The 26591-nt window shown below is 37.5% G+C and overlaps 1 protein-coding gene across 1 annotated transcript; it reads left to right on the plus strand.

Moving 5' to 3' along the window:
* The first annotated feature begins 107 nt into the window (after positions 1–107).
* LOC129768405 (PDZ domain-containing protein GIPC3) lies at positions 108–26240 on the plus strand. Its single transcript, XM_055770043.1, has 5 exons — positions 108–1508; positions 24814–25044; positions 25106–25354; positions 25417–25506; positions 25567–26240. The coding sequence occupies exons 1-5, from the start codon at positions 1173–1175 to the stop codon at positions 25717–25719; spliced, it is 1059 nt and encodes a 352-aa protein (XP_055626018.1). The 5' UTR covers positions 108–1172; the 3' UTR covers positions 25720–26240.
* The last annotated feature ends 351 nt before the right edge of the window (positions 26241–26591 follow it).

Raw genomic sequence — 26591 nt, forward strand, 5'->3', positions numbered from 1 at the left:
GGAAAATGAGAGCGATGAAACAAAGGGAATAAAGAGCGAACCACGAGAAAAACACGAGAGAATGAGACTGTTGAGCCCATAAGTGCACGATAAGCAACAAACGCTGATCACTTTGTTCGGGTGTCTAGTAGCCAACATAACGGTGGTAAGCGCCGAACCTCTCACAGGTGTTGGCTGTCGGAGCCTATTTTCTACGGAAAGCGTTTTTTTTTGTTGCTCCACTTTGAGGGAAAATTTCATCCATGTCCAGTGGTGTGCGGATCTCTCAAATTCGCTCTCACGTGTGCTCGTTTCGCTTGGAGTTGGGCTGTCCACGGTATTTCTCTGCACCGGATCGTGACTCAGTAACACACCAGTTGCCCGTGGCCAAACTGTGGAGGATTTGAAACGGTGTAGCATTCATTGAACTTTTCGAGCAGCAATCCGCAACATCATTCCAGAAGGGAGTATTGCAAGGCATTAACGCTGTGTTTCCGTTGTCGGAAAAGGAATAGACAACGGATTGTAGCTTAAGTGAATCACTAGATTTAACACGTGTATTCCGATGACCCCAAAGAGGATAAGTGTATACTGCGCGTGATCCCGTTGAAAGATGTAAATTATTGTTGCAATCGACACGTTGAAAGAGAAAAAACCCAATCGGAGTGTGCTGTGAATCGGTGATGGTATTTTTTCTGATTATCAAAAAAAAATGTGATGTTTGTTCGGTTTGAAATAGAAAAATCTATTGTTCTATAGTTCGTATTTTCCGCCAATCAAGCGCTTATCAAATTCAAGTGTACATAAAATTCTTTAGTTTATCTTGCCGCTTGGAAAGACTTCGGGTTTGTGTGTTTTCATAGCGCTGTTATCAGTAAAGTATTGGTGAAAGATAAAAATACAGGCTCGCAATTAACGTCTTGTTTGTTTTCACCGTTGTGCTGGAGAAAGAAAGCTTCAATTCACAAAAGTCACTGCTGTGCGCTGTCCAGTTGATGATGAGGTGTTCGATATTATTATCTGGTTGAATTTAACTTCGAGTGCAAATGAATTAAAATTAAAGAAAAGAGTGTTACTAAGAGGAAATATAGATCCAGTTATTTTGAATCTCCCGCAAGCTAATTCAAGCTACCTCCGATCTCAATCGGTTCAATTCCTTCCTGACATCTAGGCACGTATAGCGGTCGAGTCAAATGCCTTTGTTCAACAAGAAGAGTGCAAAAATCTCCAACCCAGCCCCTCCTTTAACCAAAGACCCAAACCATCCTAATCCACACCATTTGGGTCATCATCATCACTACGAGAACAACAACAGCCACACCAACGGGAAGATCACAGCGGCCACAATGCCTACGGCACCACAAATTGACGATCTGAATGGCAGTAACGAGAATAGCGTGACCAAGCCACAGCTCGTGTTCAATTGTCAGCTAGCCCACGGTAGTCCGACCGGATTCATCACGGGTTTCGCCAGCGTCAAGGAACTGTACCAGAAGATTGCCGAATGTTACGACATTTCGATGGATGAGGTAAGAGCACCGAATAAATAGAGTAGTACATAGTTACTCATATCCACATGATCATCGTATCGTGATTTGAACCGTTTAAGAAACCATTTTCTCGTTGGGTGCTTTCCCATATAAAGCCTGATTAGTTACGGTGGCAGTGTTATGTATGGAAGCGTGATGGTTTTTTTATGTATGGAAGCGTGATGGTTTTCACAATATTAATCAAACTCATGATGAAAGCGAATGTCATAACAAAATTGAGTTGACAAAAAATCGCTGATTGACGCCTTCAGGCTGGTGAATCAAGCTACCTTTTTTTAATGACTGCTTCAAAATAGATAGCGGAGAGGGGGGCACATTCGGACACTTTTTTCCTTGATATTTAAATATTTTTTGTAAATTTCAAAAGCAATCCTGAATTCATCCTGGTTGTTATACGGACATCAATGTGTCATATAAGCTTGTTAGAGATGTGCGTTGATGCGATCACGAATGGTTTATTCGAATTTTTGAAAAATGCCTTTTTGTCCGAATGTGACCCGTGTGTGGGGCAGTTTCGGACAGTCCTGGGGCACTTTCAAACAACGAAAAAAAAAACTTGAAAAATTTGTGTTTATCAACAATTATATCCGTTTCCTCTTATTTAAACTTTCCGCATTCTTCTGTTTATCAGTATTTTTTTTTCCCCATTTGTTTATTTGAGGCTCATTAGCATTTTAGCTGTAACAGAGCCGAATTTTAATCGTGTACATGTCACATGATTATCATATCTATAATTAGCACATTACACACAGTTGCCATTCGCCAGTATTCCTTCTATACCATTACATATGGGACATTCACACAATAGCCATTTAGGCGTAAGAGTTTTCTATCTGTTCTTCCATTATCCAGTTAGACCGGACAGCGGAGACAGTTGATTGATCATTGTTGAGTTATTTATAGAACAGCAGCCCGATGTGTCTTGCAGAGCAGAGCAGTTGTATGGATGAATCGATCTTATTTCGACCGTGGATCGATCTCCATCGCTGATGATTGTTGCGTGGACGTAGCTATTCTGTAACAACACAAAGATGGTCAATGAGGGCCCTGAGTTTTGAACTCACGATCGATCGCTTACTAAGCGAACGCGCAACCATTGTGGCTACGGAGACCCCCTATCAGTATTTGTCTGAAAGGAATCTGCTCGTTATGGAGAGTCAGTCAAAATTCGTGATTTTGCTTTCTTCTGTCCTCGAGTGGTGGCTTTCCGCGGTGATGCTTTTGGAAAAGGTTCACCATATTCCGAGGACAAAGTTACCAAAGTAAAATCTTTCTGTGCTGTAGACGCAATGTTTTGCAGCATTGTTGTATTACCCGGGGGCATTTTTTCCCACTGAGCTGTGTTAATACGGACCTAATACGGACTTCAAAATTAATGCGACTGGGGGAATCCGCTTTGCACATACATGCAAGTCGGGGGTATTTTTTGGTGTTGAGTACCTTTTTACTCGCTTGTCGTTGTGCAGACCGGAATATGTTTCCCTAAAAAGTACTTTTAAACTGAGATGCCTGAGAATCGTCATTTCATATACTAGAGGTGAATGAACTTGCGCGGTTCGAGAACTGAGATGCAATATTTTCAGAGGGAAATGTAAAATACAATGATCGTTTGACAATTCTTCCGTTCACATATTTTGGTAGTCCTAGGTATCATATCAAACGTGAAAGGACGTTTATCAAATTTATTTGTAACGAAGAACATAATTTATTACAAAAATTTCGATACATTCTAAAATACTATTCGAAGTGGTAAATAAGTGGATTGCATAATATAATTGGGTAGTTCTACGTCGAAAATATGCGGTCGTGTCTTAGATACAACCCCTTACAATGTTTTGAAGATTTCTTTTTCAGTATGCATCGATTTTTATCTTGCCAAAGGCCACCTAACATTTTTTTAAACATTATGTCAACATTTGGTTCGCTTTTTCTACGATTCTCTTCTGTATAAATGCTGACAGAGACAGAACTAGCGGCAGCTACTGAGGGAATGCACTGTAACCAGTTGCGCATAAGATTACTGAACCTGATGTTGAGAACAATTACAGGTGAAAAGTTGTTTTTTAGAACTGGCGCCAAAATCAAGAATCGGCTTCGACTAAATAACAGATGTATGGTACGATTGGCTTTTATGGAATCATTGTCAGCTGAGTTCTGAGCGGTATCGTTCTGGGCGGTTGTTAATTTCTAATAATGCTTTTTCAATTAATTTATTTAATAAATGACGGTACCTGACGGTACAAGATGAATGCCCTGTGGCTGTGGCCTTCATACTGAGGAACTAAAACAAAATGCTTTTGATGCTTGAATAGAAATATGAAATTTGTATTCCCTGTTTGAAGAAAAAACGACATTAATATTCGCGTTGACAGCGGAATGGTGTCGATATCTAAATACGACATTAGTTTGTATGAGGCCAACTATTCTCTATCCGATTAGTCGGCCCTGAGGCAGTTTTAAATTGCTATTTGCCTATTAGAAGTACGTTGTTCTGACCCTAATTTAAACTATTTTCTATTCATTTTCAGATACTTTTACCAAATCTTACCATTATAATATAAAATTATGTTAAGACACAATTTTTGTATGATATTCTATCACTTTTTTGCGAGCAAAAGTGATTTCCATTGACATAGAGTATTAATTTCATTTGGGAAAAATAATTTTCATTCATAATTTCTATCTCCTATTTCGTAATACGAAGCTCACTGCCGTCAACGCGGATAGAATAAGCAGATAAATCGGAAAATATGCTTTTAATTTTTCAAAGATCGATTCTTTGGTACCGATTGAATCAGTAAATCGATCCCTACGCCGTTTAGAAAATCGATTCGACAAGATTGATATTTTTATAAAGATCACCCAATCCTATTCTCTATGCCTCATTCCTCATTCCATTGAATATAATCAGAACAAAAATTAGCTTCGAAATTGGCTCAGCAACGATACGATGAACGCTATTTTGAGATCAAAAGATTTGATGAAACATGAAACATTTTAATAAATGATAGTATGCAATCTAGATTAAGAAATACTGTGTATAAGCATCATCAAACACACGAATAACTTGCAAATGTAAATGTAAAATAAATGAGTATTTTTATTTCATTCTAATAGCATTGATTTCCCTTACAACGAATATATCCGATGGTACAGATTTTTGGTAGAAAAAGTACGGATGAGAAAGATTTTTAACTCCTCCTCTGGTTACAACCCTTGAAAGGCATTTTCGATTGACCCAACATCGAGCTAGAACGATTTTTTTCATTTTTAGAATACTTGTCATCTACGTTATGAATACTTGCGTATCAACGCATCTCTAAAATCCATTATTCAGCGGATAATTACAGCGCGCGCTCACTAATAGTTTCACATGATACTGCATCAGCGGAAATAATACATACGCATATGTTATTCACTTATGAATTCCTCAGACTGTGTGTGAATGGAGTGAGCTGCGACCATCAAAACCACTCTGAAGGAGTGAAAAACCAAACAATGCGGAAAATGCATCGCATTTGTTTGAGGTTTCCCAGTCATGGGGATAGATGGATGCGCTTTGTGTACGAATTTCACATTAACCATTTCTGCATTGTTGCTCCCTTTCCGAGTGTTTTCCTCCTCAAAACTGTATAAACTGCTGTCGGTGGGTTGGAGAACCACTTTGCAAATAGCATTAAAAATGGCTAAATGCGACTGTGAAACGATGTTCTTTTATGTATCGACAATTGCCCCTATGAAATAACGGCGGTATACAACTGAAGCCTGAGTTCGTGGCTTTTATGCGTTCAAGATGCTTTGGGGAAATCAAGATTAGAGTGATGTTTGGATATGCGAAGGCATTACAACAATCGTTTAAAAAAATTAGGACCATAGAAGGGTTGGGTCAGACCATCATTGGAATGATAACAAGTTTCTGAAACGGTTTACTATACTGTGATCAATGGGGTAACTGAATGAAAGCAATCGATTTGAAAGGGTAAAGTCATAAGCCAAACAATTGTCCACATAGCGTCATGGTCAAATGAGCACCGGTTAATTTGTCGCCATACCAATGGTAGACGAATTCATGGCTAGTTTCAGACATGAGAACATTCAGGGTGATTGGGAACATCTTATCCTTCCACGCCACAAACAATATTTCAAAAATAAAGAAACACATTTGAAGTGGATTAAGGTATCAGATAAAATTGGATAATTACAGAAGCTTAATTTAATTTATTTAAAAAAGCAATGCAGCATAAATCATTTATAACTTTAATGAATGAAATTGAACGAATAAAATTTCAAAAAGAAAACATAGATTTTAAAATTATTATCGTCAGATAGTCATCGTTGTTACACTGAATTTTGAAAGAGAGCATAAATTTATGCTTGTAATATATTGAAGTAATAAGGGAGAAAAAACCACAATCGGTGGAAAGATGCTCCTATTCTCCGCTCACATGAACGGCAAACTGATAAACGTAATTATCCACAACCAAACCTGCAATGCTCACGTGTGTATTACAAATCCACATTATGCAATCGAATGTTGCTGTAATCTACGTTTAGACTGATCGAGTTGAACGAAACATCTGGCTGTCTAAATTATATGCAATGACGAAAAACGCTCAACGTGCTGAATTCGAGATGGGGGCGGAATTGTGATTTGTCAAGAGTTTGTTGCCCCATAAATAGTCGCTTTTTATTGGAATTTCTATTTTCTTCTCGTAAGTAGAAGTAAGCTCGTTAGTGCCTGTACTTGTGACATCACGACTAGCCTGAAATAGTATTTCTGTCAACAATCATTTCTCGTGTCTTTCCCTTTTTTCCGCGATGAGTGAAAGATTTCACACTTACGTATGCTATTAAGGAATTGTAAAACTTGTTACATTGGTAATTGGAATAGAAGTTCTATTCGTGTGAATATGTGGCAGAAATGAATTTTTATGTATCACATGCGAATATTGTGACGCGTAGCTCTCGTAGCGGCTTTAGCGCTTAGAGCGTCAGTACTATTCACATGAATTGTGGTGGAAGCTCTAAGCCGCAATTTCATCGATTCGACTTAACCTTTAACAAACGAGCGCATTTTTCGAGATCGATAACCAGTTGGTCGACGGATTTTTATGAAAATAGGGGTTTATTTCCAGAGTGAGATAAGGTGTATAATTAATATCGCTTGTATTTTATGGAAACTTTCAGTAATAATAGGTAGTTATGAACAGCTATGTCCATACAAAAGGATAGTGAAATGAACATTTCAGAAAAAATAATGAGGGTTGAAATAAAGGAATAGATGTGTGTATTTATTTGTATACATTTATAACCTAAAATAATTCCTGAAATATAACGGAATGCGGCATGTGTGGCGGCATTCGATTAATTTGAATATTTGCAATGTCGCGAGTATGACGGCATTCGTTCGCTTAGGGTTAATACATGCTACAAGTCAATGGTTGTTGCTTATTGGAGTGCATTATTTTTCGATCAGTTTTGTCTTGCAATGTTGGTCTCATCCAATTGGCCAGTGGACCGATGCGGCGTGTGTACCACGGCAAACTAGAAAATAAAAATTAAATAAGTAAAAAAAAACTTTTTAAGTTAAACGGTTTAATTGTGATTAAACATAATAATGTACTAAAAGCTTGAAAATAATGCTTTTAGTACATTAAAAGAAATAATGAAATCCAATTTGACCACCGCTACAAAATAGCATATTCCATGTACTAAAAACTAGAAAATAAACTAAGTAAAAAAAACTTTTTAAGTTAAACGGTTTAATTGTGATTAAACATAATAATGTATTAAAAGCTAGAAAATAATCACGCAAGTAGCAGTTTGCAGTTATCACACCTCTCCTTCATTAATATAGGGCATTGATAAGACTAAAATAAAATCGTGGGGCACGTTGGATTTCCATTATCCACAATTAGCGACTTCTTCATATGTCCCACGATTTTATTTTATTCTTATCAATGCCCTATATTAATGAAGGAGAGGTGTGATAACTGCAAACTGCTACTTACCTCATTATATTCTAGTTTTTAGTACATTATCTGTTTCATTAGAATATTTCTCTATAATAAAACCATTGTAATTTATTCTATCAGTCAACAAATTTCATTTGATACCGATATTGAGTGGATTGCAGAAAATACATAGTGCGTTCTTCAAGTCAAGTTCGTTCGTTTGATTCACATATCTCAATCAACCTTTTTCTTTGAGATGATATGAAATCAGCTATTTTGTAGCGGTGGTCAAATTGGATTTTTCAAGATAAGCAGTTTTAAAATGACAGCAGAGATAAAGGTATTTTATAAATTCGGTCAGTTCCTATTGGTCAAATCTCTATTAATGTGGGCCAACCCTACAGACATACAAACATACATACGGACAGTTCAAGCTAAATAAAACCGTTTAATAAAGTAATTTGCTATTTTGTGATTGCGGCCATCTTGGATTTGGATTTTTCATGATCTACTATTCAAGCCCTTTCATTTGATACCCATATCAATGAGGTTTTGAGAAAATAAGTTGCCCGCCATGTTGTTGTGGCAGCCATCTTGGATTTGGATTTTTCATGAATAATGGCGTTCTACTAGTCAAGCCCTTTCATTTGATACCCATATTAACGGTGTTTTGACATAATATGTAGTCCGCCATTTTGTAGTGGCAGCCATCTTGGATTTGCATTTTTCATAAATAACCGTATTCTACTAGTCAAGCCCTTTCATTTGATACCCATATTAATGAGGTTTTGATAAAATATATAGTCCGCCATTTTGTAGTGGCAGCCATCTTGGATTTACATTTATCATAAATAACCGTATTCTACTAGTCAAGCCTTTTCATTTGATACCCATATTGATTGGGTTGTGGAATCAATATGAAGTTTTGAGAAAATATGTGATCCGCAATTTTGTAGCGGCCGCCATCTTGGATTTTCAAAATCATGAAAGACGCAGTTTTATAATGACTACAGAGATAAAGGTGTGTTCCAAATTTCAGATCAATCGGTGAACGAGAAGAGGGTCAAAATCCTATTAATGTGGGTCAACGTTACAGACAAACATGTTACAAACATACAAACATACAAACATAAAAACATACAAACAGATTACAGGGCAAGCTAAATAAAACCGTTTAAAAATTGCGCAGGTACTTGTGATACTCATTGTTGTTGGCCATTGACTTGTAGCATGTATCAAGTCGAATCGATGGAATCGCGCCTTCAGTTCCGATTTCTTGGCCGTGATTTTTTTCCCTGAAGCTTTTTTTCAAATCGAACACACAAACTGGTCCATGTGCTGTGCCGTTCGCAGAACTTATTTTATTGTATTTATTTACAGAGCCAAAGCCACAAAATCCCTACAAGAACAGCATGTGGGGAGGTCTATTAACTTAAGTAAGCAGAACATTGTAAGTCGATACTCACCACTGACCATTTTGCCCGCCAACATCAGTAATTTCTATGCGAATTAATCGCTGAAACATCCGTTCACCTTTCCTAGAATATATAAACACTTGTTCGAACTGATGATTTGTTGAAGATATCGACGATACTTCGATCGACTTCGAGACATTAGATAACGCTATTGCTTCTCTCGACTGGCAAGCCATCTTGGTAGATAACTCGGTAGATTCAGCTGTATCAACCTTCTACGGTAAATTATTTGAAGTATTCGATGTGCACGTCCCGCGTGTACGACGTAAGTCTGACGTATCAATGCGAAAGCCCTGGTGGACTGCCGATCTTCGTCATATGAGGAATGTGCTTCGGAAAACAAGAAAACGCTATTTCAAGTCGAGAACCACGGCTGACTGCATCACTCTTCGTAACATTGAAATAGCATACACGGATCTTCTCGCTGAAACCCACAGAATATATATGCATAGAGTTCAGCAGAATCTGAAGCAAAATCCGGTATCCTTCTGGAAGTATGTGAGGTCACTGAAAACGAATACAAGGATACCGCCCAATATGGAATTTAACGGAGCAACTACTAGTTCGAATAGCGAAGCAGCCCATCTCTTCACCAACTTCTTCCAGGGTGTTTTTAGCACAGCGATGCCTGAGATATATACAGGATGCTTTCGGCATATTCCAACGTACGACATAAATATTCCCTCAATCACATTTTCACCCGAGGAAGTCCAAAAAGCGCTCGAAAATATTGATGCGTCCAAGGGAGCTGGAGTTGATGGACTGCCACCGCTATTTCTCAAGCATTGTGCCTCCTCATTGGCTTTTCCTGTTGCTTGTCTATTCAATAAGTCACTCTTTGAAAAGACATTTCCGAAGATTTGGAAAGCAGCTCGAATTGTTCCGATCCACAAATCGGGCAGTACTCACCGCGTCGAAAATTACCGTGGAATATCGATTCTATGCTCACTCGGCAAGGTTTTTGAAACCATGATTCATGCTATACTGTATAGAGCTGCGCACTCGCTGTTATCAGAGGAACAACACGGATTTGTACAGCACAGATCAACGACAACAAACCTAATGTGTTACACTCGCGTTCTATTTGATGAAGTCGAGAACAGGAACCAGGTTGATTCCATTTACGTCGACTTTTCCAAAGCATTCGACACTATTCCACATGAGTACTTGATTGGGAAATTGAAACACATGGGATTTCCTGAACACATAACTGGATGGCTACACTCATATCTCACCAACCGTGAAGCTGCAGTGTGCATCAACTCAGTTTGTTACGAAAATTTTCCCATTACGTCTGGTGTGCCACAGGGAAGCGTGCTTGGTCCTTTCGTTTTCATTCTTATCGTGAATGACCTATGCTATAGACTGAAGTTTCCGAAGAAAATGTTTGCCGACGACCTAAAATTATATAGAACGATTTCATCTGTCCTCGATTGTCTTGTTCTGCAAAGCGACATCGATGAGCTCATGCTGTGGTGCCGTGAAAATGGTATGGCGATGAACATTACAAAATGCAAGATAATTTCATTCTCACGGCGGCTTGACAAAATCAATTATTCATACAAAATTGGAAACAACACGTTGGAACGGGTCGACTCTATACGCGATCTGGGCGTCACATTGGATTCAAAACTACGATTCCAAGATCATGTCTCAGCCACTGCAGCCAAAGCATTCGCGGTGCTTGGATTCATTCGGAGACAGATTGTTCAGTTCACGGATGTATACACACTCAAAACACTGTTTTGCACACTGGTTCGCAGCATTCTTGAGTATGCAGTTCCAATATGGTCGCCATACCAGACAGTACAAGTTGCCAAGCTAGAACGAGTTCAGAAGCAATTCATTCGATATGCCTTACGACAACTTCCATGGAGCGATCCTGTAAACTTGCCTGACTACACCTCGCGTTGCATGCTCATCGGTTTGGAAACCTTATCAGCTCGTCGACTCAAACTCCAACAAACGTTTATATTCGATATAATAGAGAGTAATATTGATTGTTCGGAGATGCTACAACAAATCAATTTAAATGTACCAACACAAACTCTTCGTAGTTATCCCGTCATCAATCTGCCATTTCACAGAACCAGTTACGGACAGAACGGCCCATTTAACTCATGTCTGAGAGCATTCAACGCCGTTTGCCATGTCCACGATTTTGGAATGTCCAAGAATAGTTTTAAGGCTAGGATCAAAGACATAATTTAAGTTTCAGTCTGTACGATTATAAATCGAAGACAAGGACAAATAAATAAATAGATACACACGAAACTATGACTGAATGGCTGCCGAGAGAGCGATTTCAGTTTTTATTTATAACTAGCTGACCCGGCAAACTTGGTCCCGCCCAAAATTAGTTTTTTGACATCCGGCGATCCTTTTTTAGAATAGATAGTATAGATAGAAGAAGATATAGGAGTGCGTTTCATCACATTAAAATCCATTTTCAGTTTCGAACAAAGATCAATTTCGCTTGCGCAAATGGACTAACAGCACTTGTCGCTATGTAATTGTAGAACATATGGGAATTTAATTTTCCGAATTTTCCTTCAGAGTTTACCGAAAATTTTCAATTGTCATGTTTGGAGGGGTGTCATACCATCATAGAAACATTTCTCATACCCAAAAACCCTCACATCCTAAATTGTGCTTGATTAGTTCTGAAGTTATGCAGAGGTTTGTGTTTCGTTTGTATGGCAGAGGGGGGTTGAGTCTATTCACCATAGAAACGTTGCCAAATTTGGCTCCATTCGCTTGATTAGTTTTCGAGTTATAAAGAAATTTGTATTTCATTTGTATGACAGCCCATTCATAGAGAGCGGGTGGAGTATCTCACCACCGTAAAAACATTTATTGCACCCTAAAACCTCCACATGCCAAATTTGGTTTCATTAATGGATAGCCGTTAATTCTCGAGTAATGCAGAAATTTGAGTTTCATTTGTATGGCAGCCCCCCTCCCTAAGAGAGGGGGGACCACCATAAAACATTTATTGCACTCTAATACCTCAATATGCCCAATTTGGTTTCATTTGCCTGAATAATTCTCGAGTAATGCAGAAATTTGTGTTTAATTTGTATGGTAGCCCTCCTTAAAGAGGGTGGGAGGGGGGAGTGGAGAGTCTTACCACCATAGAAACATTTATTGCACCCTAATACCTCAATATGCTCAATTTGGATTCATTTGCTTGAATAATTCTCGAGTAATGCAGAAATTTGTGTTTCATTTGTATGGCAGCCCCCCCCCCCCCCCCTCAACTATCACGAAAACCTTCCCCGGCCCCAAAAACCCCAACATACCAATTTTCATGTTGATCGGTTCAGTAGACAGACAGACAGACAGACAGAAATCCATTTTTATATATATATATAGATTTGACATGATTTGACAGGGTCACTCGAAAGTCATGAAACTTTTCAAACATAAGGTCAATAGCTATACTACCAAACAAGCAACTGCCAGCTTTACCTGCACTACCCCTGTTTCCGATAATGTAGATTTTTTTAACATGGTGTTCAGTTGTCTGAATGATTTCTTCATGTTTCTTTGGCCTGTTGTTTATAGCAAATCGTTGTTGACTTTAATTCGATGACCAAAGAGGAACAGACCCCTTAGATTCGTGCTGACGTTGTTGAACGTCAGGAGAAAGCGTATTTTTTGCAAAAAGTGTATTTTTGTGCAATTTTGCTGATCCTATATTTGTAATTGAATACTTGTGTCTATCGCGAACTGAGCAACACCATAACCTTTACCTCTTAAACTTGGCTGACGATGGTACGATTGTCGCCAGTATTGTTTCGGATTATGTTGAATCATGTCTATTCAGAAAATAACATACACCTGGTCGGCGTGGGAGAATCATGTTTGAACCCCGCGCATGGCTCGCATGGGCATCGGCACAGCATAGGACAAGCGGATATTTTTTATCGTCGCTCGCAACGATGAGATGGAGTTGGCTCGTGTGAAACAGAGCGTAGTTCCCCTGCAATGAGTTAGTGGAGCTGAGGTCACTCTGCAGTGGTGGTATATGAGTTTTTGGTGGAGATTCTCACCTGTTCGTGAGAGCTAAGTTTGATTCCAATAATTAAAACACATTTTAGAGCTTATGGGGGGAAACTGCTGCAATCATGAGGGTGGTTGAGAAAAGTGTTTTGGGTGTTCGCTAACTCAAAGGTGACATACATGCATTTATGCGAAATTATTGGCAACCTTTGGATGAGAACTAAATTATTCATCGGTTTTTTACTATCCAAGAAATACACGGATGCGTTATTTTTAGTACCTGAGTTTTGTCCGACTAGTAATAGAGAGATCGACACATAAACATATTCTTGGATCACCCAGTATTTTTGGTAGATCGCTAAAAACTAATAATCGGCCACATTGCACATTAACCTTACTTCTTCTTCTTGAATGGCGTTAACGTTCCCTGTGGAACTTTTGCCGTCTCAACTATTGCTATTGACTCGTATTCTTCGATAATATTTCTCATATAATATGCACCTCGTTATCGAGGAACTATTGAAAAAATTCTCGCCTCTAATGACAACTAGCCAAAACTGTATGATCTTTTTTGTCCTTGTTTATAGAGTGAGCCACCTATAGATTCTTTTTAACCATAAATAACACGACAGTGAAATTTTGTGTAAAAAGAATCGAATTTCGAAGATTTTTTTTCCAATTACTCACAATCTACTCAGAACTTTTCAAGCGAAAGATTGTCAAAAAGCTATCAAGACTGTTGAAATGGGGTCTCATGGATACCATCACTGTATATAGACTCATACGACTAACTTTTCCAACATTAAATGCTCACAAGCTAGATCCTTTAAACCCAGACACTGCTGTTTTGAAAACTACTAAATGATGCTGAAAACAACGACAGAGGTTAAAGAGACTCCGAAGATCTCGAAATCGCGAAAAAAGAGGGGAACGTCAGGATAAAGTAAATAATACAGCCTGCAAGATAGAGACAGTGGGCCTGATTCTCGAATACACTTCACGGTGGGAACGAAATAAACGGCACGCCATTGAACTACGTTTTACGTGTTAGTGAAGTGTCGAAGATAATGATGAGTTTTCAGGCAGAATGAGCACTTTTCAAATAGAAAAATCATTAATGAAAATTAACTTGTTCGTATCAAACTGGTATTCAATGTGAGTGGAAAACTTTGTTTTCTTCATGTGATATAATAATCTCATACAAAAATTTCATCTGAAGATAATTTGATATTATAATGATAAGTTTAGTGGGAAACTAATCTCGTATCCAGATGTCGACACCGTACCGTTGTCATCGCGGATACGTTACATCCCGGGCCTGTTTCTCGAATACACTACGAATACACTTCACGGTGGAAACGTTATGAAACGCTTTCGCGATGACAACGGTACGGTGTCGACATCTGGATGCGAGATTAGTTTCCCACTAAATTTATCATTATAATATCAAATTATCTTCAGATGAAATTTTTGTGTGAGATTATTATATCACATGAAGAAAACAAAGTTTTCCACTCACATTGAATACTAGTTTGATACGAAGAAGTTAATTTTCATTAATGATTTTTCATTTGAAAAGTGCTCATTCTGCCTGAAAACTCATCATTATCTTCGACAGTTCACTAACTCGTAAAACGTAGTTCAATGGCGTGCCGTTTGTTTCGTTTCCACCGTGAAGTGTATTCGAGAATCAGGCCCCCGTTTCCACCGTGAAGTGTATTCGTAGTGTATTCGAGAATCAGGCCCAGTGAATATCGTACTGTCGTAAACCAGAACAAGAAACGAATTAAGAATTAAGGGAACAAGATCAGGAGATATATAGAGGCACAGGCCTCGACGGAAAAGAAGAGAGGGAGATGCTCTGACTGTTTAGAAAAAAAAGATGTGACATAAGCAGATCTTTCGGAAAGTGAATTCGAACCCTGATTTGAGTGTTAGTGGAGGAAGTGATAAAACTAGGCGTACCCAGACGGGCGAGATGCTTTAGGAGCTAAAGCAGACGGGTGGGTAATGTCGGATAATAACCGGAGAAAGGAATACACCAGTGGTTGTCAATTTAAATATATTGCATTAAATATACACTGGAGTCGCTTTCTACGCGGGGGATTTATGCCGCCTAAACAAAAACCGCGTAAAAGAAAACCGCGTAAATTCCAAAATCCGCGTAAAAAAACCGCGTGAATTCCAAAATCCGCGTAAAATAAAACCGCGTATAAAAAAACCGTGTAAAAAGCGACCTCAGTGCATTGATAAATACATATACAGTAGGTTACATCTAATTCGACATCTAGCTAATTGGACAGACCTGTAATGCGACACGTTTGATCGGATATTTTTATCTCTAATTGGACACTTTTGTACAAATATCGTGTATCCGCATTGAAAATCGCCACCAAACGTCGAGACTGTTTTACTGATTTTAATCTCCCCATTTGTACATTTCATAAACATTGAATCCCTTTCAAAATTGTCAAAATAGTGGTCGCAAATTTAGGAGAAGCAGTTTTTTAAGTTTGGCCATTACAATTATGGAATTATTGTCAGTGAATTTTAGGATGAATATCAGTTGTTGAATTTCTCATCATATTTTTTTTCATTAATGCCCTGGAAAATACAATTTTGCTAAGCTTTCAGGTTTTTTTGTGACTCTCATGCTGAGAATCAACATAATATGTATTTGATATATGAATAGAAATGTGAATTGTTTATTCTATGTTTAAAGAAAATGCAACACTTATAGAGAATAAGTAAATAAATTGGAAAAAAGCATTCGATTTCTCAACGACATGTTTATATGCTAAAATACACAAAATACAAAAACAACTAATAAAACTCATGGTCAGATTCAGGCAGGTCCAGTTATATGTATGGAATAGTTTTTGATTTTTTCGCGCTCAAAAAGGTTGCATGTTGTCTGATATCAGAACTAGTTACCACACAAGGCTAGAAGTAATAATTTACTGTTAAAGAAGTGAAAAAAAATTAAATCGTTGGTAGCAATATAGTTGCCACTACCCGTAAAAGGGTTAATCAGTGAATCGATTCCTACGCCGTTTCGAGAATCGATTCCTACGCCGTTTCGAGAATCGATTCGTCAAGATCGTTCTTTCTCTAAAGTTCGGCCATTCCTAGTGTAGTTATAGCGAGAACGATAGCAACCGAAGCGGAACAAATTTTCACCTTCAGTTGTCATCCGAACATACTCGTCGCTAGAAAATATCTCCCCTATATCCGACTTGCAATGTGCAGTTTTTTAACACTTTCAACCCGGAAGCAGTGCATTATATCGCGAAAATTTTATGATCGATCGGAGAAAATTACAAATTTACCCAAAAACACTCCTGAATACAAGAGGCAAAAAAAATATTAAAAAAAATAGTTTTTTCTTTATTTTGTATATAATTTCGAATTTCGAAATGCATTTTAAAAAAAACTTTTTAGTGACCCTAGAAAAAGTCGATAGTTTGCGTGTTTCATGGAATCATCTGAGAATGATTGGTTCATGATTTGGTATTGCTCTCGCGAGAACAATACACAAGCTGCTCATATGTCCATATGAAATTTGTGTTCTTATTGCCAATACACGTAATACATGTTTTGTTCTAGACTCATACTGTAGCCGACAGGCGATTCTATATTTGTTTAACCATCACCATCGATAACGCATAAAACCGAAGATTCGCACGAACATTCTTCTTCTAATGGTATGAAAACCTACGCGAAATACCATTTCATCTCGTCTAGAATTTGAATTTGAATTGAATTTGAATTCGTAGTTTGCCATTTTTTATTCACAGCTCTCTTTTCAAAACGATTTCGTTCCGAGAGAAACCTTAGCTCGTAGGTTGAAGAATGAATGAATTAACCTTATATATTAAATTCTCGTACACCAATGAAGTTGTCATATCTTTGGTTTCACAATTCATGAACGGGACCCAACAGTCATGATTTTGGCTATCCATTCAGAAAACCTATTTTTCACTAACGAAACCGTAATTGAAAAAAATAAATATTGATTTTCTTTATTTCATTTAAAACTTTTAGATAAAAATATATTACTTTCTTTCACTTCACATTTTATATATTAACATTATTCTTTTTTTACTTATTTACACATTTTACATCAAACACATCAGTTACATAAATGAAATTCATTGAAATAAGATGGTTTGAATGATTTGATTTTTTTTTATTGTTGGCAGTCATCGTCCAAAGCGCTCAATTCCTCTATATGGCATAGCTCATAGCATAGCTCCCTCTATATGGCATAGCCACATATTCGTTTGATCTTCATCAACGAATGGATCAAAAACGTAAAACCATTCAAACATACGTACAATATATTAGTTATTGTTTATTCAATTACAAAAATATTCACTAGAAACAATTTATTTGGCAGAAAAACGTTTTCGGGTCAGCTAGTGTTATTATAATTCTCTTCTGCTTTGTTTCTGCGTTTCTGTTGTAAGTCGATCGACGTTCAAAATGATGACACAAGTTCGGAGGTTTGAATTAATCTGATCTTTACTCATTTTTTGATTTTCATTACGCTTCGGTTGGAGGTTCTTAAAATTCCTCGCCAAAACAGCAAATTTTGATCCGATCCTCTCTGATTTTTTTGAAACTTGGTAATTATGATGGAAACTACCCAAAACCACAATTTTCATTATCATATGACCAATTTGAATTTCGACTGGTTTCTTGAAAGGTCATATTCAACGTCATTGATCTTTTTTTTCAAAACATCGTTGCTCAAAATCCAGATATCTGATTAAAATATGGTTTTTGACAAAGTTGTTGGAAAATCAATGAACTATTTAGGAAAAATAACATTTAAAATTCACTGTTAAAAAACTTGCTCAAAAATTGAATCTGATATTAAAAACTTTTATCACGTCACGTCACAAGCTGAACGAATAAAATTAAAATTTTGTTCATAATGGTTTAACAATCAAACTTTCTTTCAAATACCAGAGACACGATCGAGTCAAACCCTCTCAATGAAGGATCAATATAACGAGGATTATGGTGGTTAATGACGAATTTGATCGTTTTGTCTAGCCGTCCATTTGGTTTCGAATCCAGTTTACTGAATTAGTTTATCACTTCTTTCCAGAACTATTTTTTTAAAAGAGTTTCCGCTGTGAATATTCAAGTTCGAGAGTCGCGAGCTATTGATCCAAACACACATTGTGATATACTCATTCAGGATTCATCAGACATCTAGCTAGCGGCTGTGATGGCGAAGGTCCCAATGGCCTTTGTGGAGGCCGATAGTGAGAATTTAACGTTAGTTTTCGAGAAGGGTATTTTTAGGGCTAGAAGCAAATGCAAAAAATTAAAGCCTCTATAAGAGAAAAAAACAATAGTCAACCTTAGTTTTAATTTTGCTACCGTAATGAACGGAACTGTATTTTTTGATTTAGTAAGCATTCCTGAAATACGCACCAAGTAAGCATAGTGCACAGATGCACAATAGTCTGATTCCATAAATATCGCCAGTCAGCCACCCACTACATTCGTGTCGCAACCGGTTGTTGCACTAACCAACCTTAAGGCTGATTTAGACGATGCCAGTCAGCGCTCTAGTTGAGGTATCCAGTGAATAGAGAACAGACACTCTGTTCAAGTTACTTGTACCAGTATTGAACAAGTAATTGACCTCTAACTTGAACAGAGTGTCTGTTCTCTATTCACTGGATACTTCAACTAGAGCGCTGACTGGCATCGTCTAAATCAGCCTTTACTTACACGCAATATTCAACTGCTAGACAATGGTGTCCTTTCCACTGAACATTACTTGGCTATGGCTGTTCATACTCTACATGGCCCACGCTAATCTTTCTCTCTCTTTCTCTCCCTCTCGATAATTATCTCTCTTTCTCAAAATACAAATCGTTCATTCTGAAAGTTATGTACCGTTTTGTCTCAAATTCCGAACACTTCATATTTAAATGTGAATTTACTGAACTTGTTATGGATGGTATGAATAATTGAATAATAAAAAACCCTGACATTCTTTGTGGTATAGGCATCATTTTAACATCATTTACAGGTATCGACTATGCCTATAACTTATACAATGCTTAGTAAGCATTGGCAAACAAGTGACTGTCAAAACCAGCGATACAATGTTTGTGTTAGCAAATTCGGAATTCGAATCAAGTTTCGAAGCACAAAATCAAATTTTTTGAGAGTAGAATATTTTTCCAAAGAAAAATAGCTAATTGGCTTTGATTTGATGTATCGATCATCTGAATCGGTCTAGTAGCTCAAATGTAATGATTTTAAAAAAAGAATTTTTTGCTGTTCGGAATTTGAGACAAATGTAATCAAACATTTTTATAGTTATTCACCATGAATATGTATTTGTGAATCAATTTTATGGTGGACAAATTAAAGGTAAGACTTTATTGTATACAAAAACCACATAAATTCCACGAAAAAGTACCATTTTGAGTAATGAGACACTGTTTAACACGCTTAAGTGCTTAAGTGTTCGGAATTTGAGACAAAACGGTAGCATTTTGTACTTCTGGTATGATTTGCGATTAAGTGCTCCCCTAATTTACTTCAAACTTTGAAAAATGACACACTAGAAATGAATAGTCTAGTGTATTCATACTGACCATATCAGTATGAATACACTAGACTAAAAATTAACTTGCAAACATTTGATCTAACTGCAATATTTGCAAAATTACAGATGATTTTCTAAAACAGTACAAAACACCTGGTTTTGGCACTTTCTTGAAATCGATGCAAAAAATTAAAATAAACTTTTATTCGTTAAAGCAGTAAATTAACTTTGTACAAAATTGATTGGAGTTTTCAAAACTGCCTTTCGATTTGCGATCCGATCATTACTTATTGAATGATTCATCATCAAAGACGAAGGAATAATTTTTCATTCAAACAGAAATATCTCAGTTTGAAAAGGTCCTACAGGAACATTTAAGGAACCAAATGAAAGCTAAGATAAATTGTATAAGTTGGTTAGCAAAATATTGTGTTAGGCCGTACGCACACTTGTCAACTCAACCTCAACCTCGACTTAACGGAAGTTGAAAGCATGTGAAATCGAATGGGAGTCCGCACACGGGACAATCAGTTGACAAGGAGGACTCAACCTGTTTGAACCAACCTACCACGTTTATGTTCAATTTTTGTTCGTGTCATTTTCTGCCAGATCATTTTTTTTTTTAAGTCTGTGTAAAACATTTTATCAATACAAAGCGTGCTTACAAAAGATTATATATGTTCAATGAATCGATTAATATGTATGAACAAACAGAAATGTGTGCGTGCTCGTTATGCATTTGTGTTTAACAATATTTTCATATTGATGACAATAGATGTTATGTTGTTTGATGAGCTATCTCGGGTATGAAATTCCAATACATTTAATATTATTATACAAATATTATTGAATTTATGGTAAACAGTAGGTGTGCTAAATTTATTTTTTCAACAAGATTTAAACCTTCAATTGAACTATTTGGTTGTCGTAAAGGAACATTATAGATTTTGAATTTACATTTGAATATTTGAATTTTGAATGAACCTAAATTTTCGAAAGAGAAATTTAAAATAAATGCATAACAAACACACATTTCTTGCCTAAATATATTAACCCTTATTAACCCTTTATATGCGGTCGGAATTAATTCCTCTTGAAAGAACAGTGAAGCACAACATGTAAGATAAAACAAAGATAAACGATTTTTTTTGTAAACTTCAGGCATTTATTTACTGAACGGTGTTTTAATCTGACGTTTTTATATAAAAATTTAAAAGTATGATGCACGAAGGTGAATACTCATCATACCCATCAGGTTTGGTGGCTGAGAGAGACATCGACCCATGGAACATATTTTGTCTTTTGTAAACACATCTTTCAATTGATACTTTTTTTTACATTTTTCTAATGAACAATTCTACATTTTTCTACGAACAATTGGCGGCATTAATGTTTATAAGATTACAATTTCGATTTATATGAATTACAATCTGTATCAGATTCGCAGTCCTGAAGGCAGTTTTAGAGAGGGAGTGAGGGTCTGGATAGATGACAGACAAAACATAATGATACATATCAATTTTGACTTGCTTCGTGTGCGGATTGAAGTTGAGCTCAAATTTGACAGCTGAGGTCAGGGCTCTGCATAGTCATAGTCAACTGAGGATAGTCAGCTGACTATCTGACTGACTATATTCGTATTCAGTTAGTAATGTCTTTTGGCTTCTTCACGCAGTTTTTCCGCCAAAACGACTAAACAGTCAGTCGGCCGTTTAGTCGCTATCTCCCTCTACCGACTCGACTATATCATCTCATTCTTCCCAGTCAAATTGTCCTCATAGCATTTTGAAGTGACTTCCTCCAAAACGAATTCGTTCCTCTCTTTCTCTCTCCCATGTACGTGTACATGCATCGATGTTTGAGTTCAACGTGGTTTGACATACGCTACAGGTGAGCTAGATTCTTTTGTATCGTACACGAAAATTACTCACACGTATAAAATAGCGTGCAGTGTGTGCGCTATTTTGCACGCTATTTACTAATACTTACGCGAGGACCTTTATAGCATTTTTGATAAATGTCTAAGTTCGTTGGTTTGACTTCACGATGGGTAGACAATAAACCGTCCATTGATGGGGTAACTTCTTTTTTGCATAAAAAATCATGTTTTCGTTCCTCTTTATATGAACGTAAAAATAAGTTTGCGTACACGGGTATAAAAGGTGTCAGGGGGAAATGGAAGTGTGGAATGAAGTCAGTTGAATGAAGAGGCAGATTTGTATTCATTAGTCGAATCAATTAAAATAACCACTGACTGGACTAGTTTACCAGTCATCCTCGCTAGTCATCGTTAGTCAATTAATTTTCTAGTCAAGTGACTTTTTGTTGTGGGCGACTGCCGAAGCAGTTCTAGTGGAAGCGAAGCTACTGAGAGTAGAGTCGGTCTTCATTTTTCACCTTCGAAGATTTCGGGCCCTAGCTGAGGCAAAGACAAGTTGAAGTTGGGTTTCAGTTGACCTGTGTGCGGACGGCCTTAGTCCACAAAATCTTTGAAAAAAAAACATAAAAATCGATTTTTTATTTGTTTTCGATATTGTTCTCCACTACGCCTACACATACCAAGGTAAAAATATGTAGGGTAACACGGGGTGTGTTGGACATACGGGGTGCGGCTCAACTTGGATTTTTTATAATGTCATCTCCTTCTATTGTTGAACCGTAAAAAACTTTGGTAAAATTCGACAGGTGGAAGGAAACGGTAGCATGAACACAGCAAGCACTTTGGTGGTCAAAAAATGTGAGTTTTCCGATCGTGGTTTCAAGGCTTTTCCCGCTGAATAAAAAAACTTTTCGTGATGATTTGATGCAGCGAAACAGTAAGTTTAATAACAATAAATCGAATAAATTGCATTTTAATGTTTGCATGTTGTGTGGGGTGACATGGACACGTTTCTGTGGGGTGAATTGATCCTACAGGTTTGAGGCTTTTCTTTGGTCTAATTGATTCCAGACAACGTTGGAAAAAGGAGTAGCTTGAAAGAGCAGCGCAGACCATCAAGAACGGATTTTCTTTAACCAAGCATCGAAAGTGTTTGAAAATGCTCGAGAAACAGTGAAAAGATCCATGCAGAATTCGAGATGGTAACAATCCAATTTTTCTGGTCTGGAATCTGGTCAAGACACCTGGTATCGATCCTAGAACACTGTAACTGATTGTAACATTATTCAAAAATTCTTTACATAAACATAAGTATGTTTTTTCGATGAAACACACACTGGACCAAATCACCCCGCATCAAATTTTAATGTCCAAAAATCATCTCTTTTATTTCATGATATATTTGGTAATTTGAAGCTTGATATAATGATTAAACATTATTGATTGAGAGAAAACAAGTGTAGCTCAGTATACAATATGTTATTTTTTATTTAGACCGTATTGGTTTTGAAATATTAGGCGAATTGCTTAGGTGGTCCGAATTCCCCCCCCCCCCCTTTTCCCCTACGTTAAATATTCTAATACCTGAAATTTGGAGCTTTGAAATGATGTATATCTCATCCGTATGCGTTGATTTTTCACGAAGTTACAGCTTGTCAAAAATCGCCCAAAGTTAAAACCACGCTCTGTTCCTTTAATATTTTTGTCAAGTGTAGATAAGCTAGATTTATTTCAGCTAGACAACGCTTTTATCCAACATTTCACGACAAATCAAAACATAGCTTATGGGAAACTCAATTTTATTTTCAATACAGCTAACCAACGCTTGTTCGTAATCGATCTCATCGTGTCTTACGAGAGCAAAACAATGAAAGTTCATGCCAATCGAGAGCGTGCAACATCTATTTGGGTCAACGAGAAGAAAAAAAATATCGGTTACCCAGCTTTCCTTCAATCGTAGATTGTGCTCAAAACTTTTACCACCATTACCGCCTCAATTTTCGGATGATAATCAACGTCATCAGATCTCTTGCGTCGGTTTTCTGTGTGCTTATTTGCTTCCATGCCCGGACTACTCAATTGTAGTGTTGGAGATAAGTTGGAACTTTTTGTTTAGTATGCTGAATTTAGAAGCCATAAGAAACCAATATGGTCACGTAGCACATGTATGTAAATGTCACACCTTGACAATGGAATTGGATGAACTCGAAATGTATGGTCTCAAATTCTGCACACGGCACGTGCTCAGACACAGCCACATAGACGTGATGAATGAGAGAGAAAATTTTATCCAATCAACTGAGTCACTTCTTTCCAGTTTCCAGGTGAAATCATTTCTCTCATCCACATCCATAACCTTCGTGCGGCCTTCCGATGCATAAAACGCGCGACAGCTTCGGTATGCTGATAACTTATTTTGCGATTTGAATGAGGTCTCTTATCGCACATGTTGATCTGTGTGGCTTTGTTCGATGTGTCATTTCGCACGATACCACCATTTCCATGCTTCGTGCTCGAGTTGACTTTTTTCACTGTGTGAGCGTTTTGTTTGTAACAGGTCCACCACCGATGGTCACTTTCTTTTAGACTGTGAGTTTGTTGACCTAAGCTTGTTTTATTATTAGTTTTAATGATCTGCATGATCTAGTGTGTGGAATAATAGTTGTCGCTATGAAGCCGTAGGCGGAGTAATTAAGTGTAATTGGGCTCATTGATGAGCGTCACAAATTCCAATAAAATCAAAATTTTATTTACCACGGTTTGATAATTAAACTTTTTTTGGAACACCATAGACACGATCGAACCATACCCTCTCAATCAATATGTTTAGATGTGTTTTATGGAATCCGATGTAAACATGGAAAGTGATGTCGGCTCCCTCATAAATGAAAATAAATTTCTTTTGGGAGATTAACCAACCAAACCAACCTGCTGTTGGTTGTTATTACAATGTGCATGTTGAACAGTGCTTCTCACTCTCAGCTCAACTCAACTGAACCGAGAGCAGTTGTAATACAGAAGCAACATGTAATAGGAGCTCTATTAATAAGCCGCACAATGAGCGTTTCTGGTTTCTTCAGTCACCGCAGAAAAATGATGAGAAAATGGCTATGCTTCACTTAATTGAATCAAACAATAGCCCAGGCCGGGCTCCAGTTGCAAGGCTACACATTCCAACGCTTCACCACCACCATATGCCTTCCGCGTAACCTGTTGATTAACGAACCAGTCACATGGAAGAAGCACCTTATTTGAACTACCTTTTATCGTGTTTGCGCTTAATTTAATATCAGGCTATGCAACTGTCATCAAGTTGATGAGTAAGCAGCCACTAGAGCGTTGCCTTACAAATTAATTTCACAAAACACAATCATTTGCTCTTTTTTTACAGATTATTTTCTGCACCCTTAACTCGCATAAGGTTGACATGAGCAACCTGTTGGGTGGTCAAATCGGGTTAAACGATTTCATCTTCGCACACAGAAAAGGCCGACCGAAGGAGGTGGAAATCGTGAAGTCGGAAGATGCTCTTGGACTCACCATTACCGATAACGGTGCCGGATATGCTTTCATCAAACGAATCAAAACCGGAAGTGTCATTGATCGAATTCAACACATACAGGTGAGCATAATCCTATTCTGAGGAAACCGATGCATAAAATAATTTGCGATTTGCTTCACAGGTTGGTGATCACATCGAGAAGTTGGACGGTTGCAACGTAGTCGGCAAGCGACACTACGAAGTTGCTCGCATGCTCAAGGATATTCCGACTGGTGCAACGTTCACGATTCGGCTTATTGAACCGATGAAGAGTGGCTTCCAAGGTATCGCACCACGCAAGGGTGCCGCCAAACAGTCGAAGCAAGGTTACGGCAGTGGCAAGGAAACGCTTAGGTTTAAGGCCAACGGTAATGCAACCATTGAAGACGAGGTACGATTGTTACATTAATTTTCAAGGAACAACATCCCACCAATTTATTTGTTGTTCTGCAGCACGACGACGCTACTCAGTGTGGAATAGATGCCATCAACACTTTACTAGATTCGTTTATGGGAATCAACGATACAGAACTAGCTACTCAAGTAAGTTGGAAATAGCTGGCGCCTTCTACCTTAACAATAACATGTTGATTTTTTTTTCAGATCTGGGACTTAGGAAGCAATAAGATCAACTCCATGGATTTTGCCGAAGCGATCGATGCATCTGATCTGGAAGCGTTTGGTTTTACCGACGACTTCATCATTGAATTGTGGGGCGCTATCACGGACGCACGGCAGGGACGTCACAGAAGATGAATCGAGTATCGTTATAAAATCTTCCGTACGAAACCACAGACGCAAGAATAGCTATAGCAATCCGGGAAACACTTGCGGTTCTGCTCATGATTCAAACAACTTTATTTATCATTATATACCTATTCTTATCCTAAAACTCGCAAGTGTTTCCATTGCGATAACAGCATTTATATTGAACGAAGAACAACAAAAACAGCTGTGTTTGATACTATTCGAGGCAAACAGAATTTCAAGGTGAAACAATACTTATGATTGATAGTTTTTAGACGAGAAGCAAGAGGGGGAGAAATCAAGAGAGTATATTTGCAGAAGTGATATAAACAATTTTAAATATTTAAATCTTATTTCAATCAAAATCGTGTTTAGAGAGAACGAAATCGAACAATGTTACGCATCAGAAGTCAAATGAGTCAAATGAAAGTAAATTAACGAAATGATTTTAGTACGCTACAGACGCATTATCAAATATACAAATACTTCCGCGAACAGAATAGTATGAAGTATAAAATTGATAAAAATAATCATTAGTATAAAAATGAACATCACTACAAAAGAAATCCGGCCTTTATGTGGAATCGTTCGAAAAGGGTAGAAAAGGCAATAGAACATGGAAAAAGTATAGGCTACGGTTGCTATTCTGCCTGAGAGAGAGGCTGGAATACCAAGAATGTTCAACTGGGATAACCAACAAACAAACTCAGAACACGTTGCACGGGCAAAGACAATTTATTCTAAATTGTCGTAACATTCTATGTCTGAAATTAGAGAACGTAACGTAGAAAGTCACTACGCTGAAAAGTAGAAATGTTACTGTGAGTGCAATTTTCAAGTGCATTTTGCTTTATGTGCAATAGAATGATGTGTTCAAAATG

This window comes from Toxorhynchites rutilus, chromosome 2, assembly GCF_029784135.1.
Source record: "Toxorhynchites rutilus septentrionalis strain SRP chromosome 2, ASM2978413v1, whole genome shotgun sequence".
NCBI classification, from domain to species: Eukaryota; Metazoa; Arthropoda; class Insecta; order Diptera; family Culicidae; genus Toxorhynchites; species Toxorhynchites rutilus.

Excerpts from the sequence above, each read along its gene's own strand:
- LOC129768405 (XM_055770043.1), top strand. The coding sequence starts at position 1,173 with ATGCCTTTGTTCAACAAGAAGAGTGCAAAAATCTCCAACCCAGCCCCT. Across the intron at positions 25,355-25,416 it reads ATGCAACCATTGAAGACGAG|CACGACGACGCTACTCAGTG; the intron begins GTACGATTGTTA and ends GTTGTTCTGCAG. Across the intron at positions 25,507-25,566 it reads ATACAGAACTAGCTACTCAA|ATCTGGGACTTAGGAAGCAA; the intron begins GTAAGTTGGAAA and ends TTTTTTTTTCAG.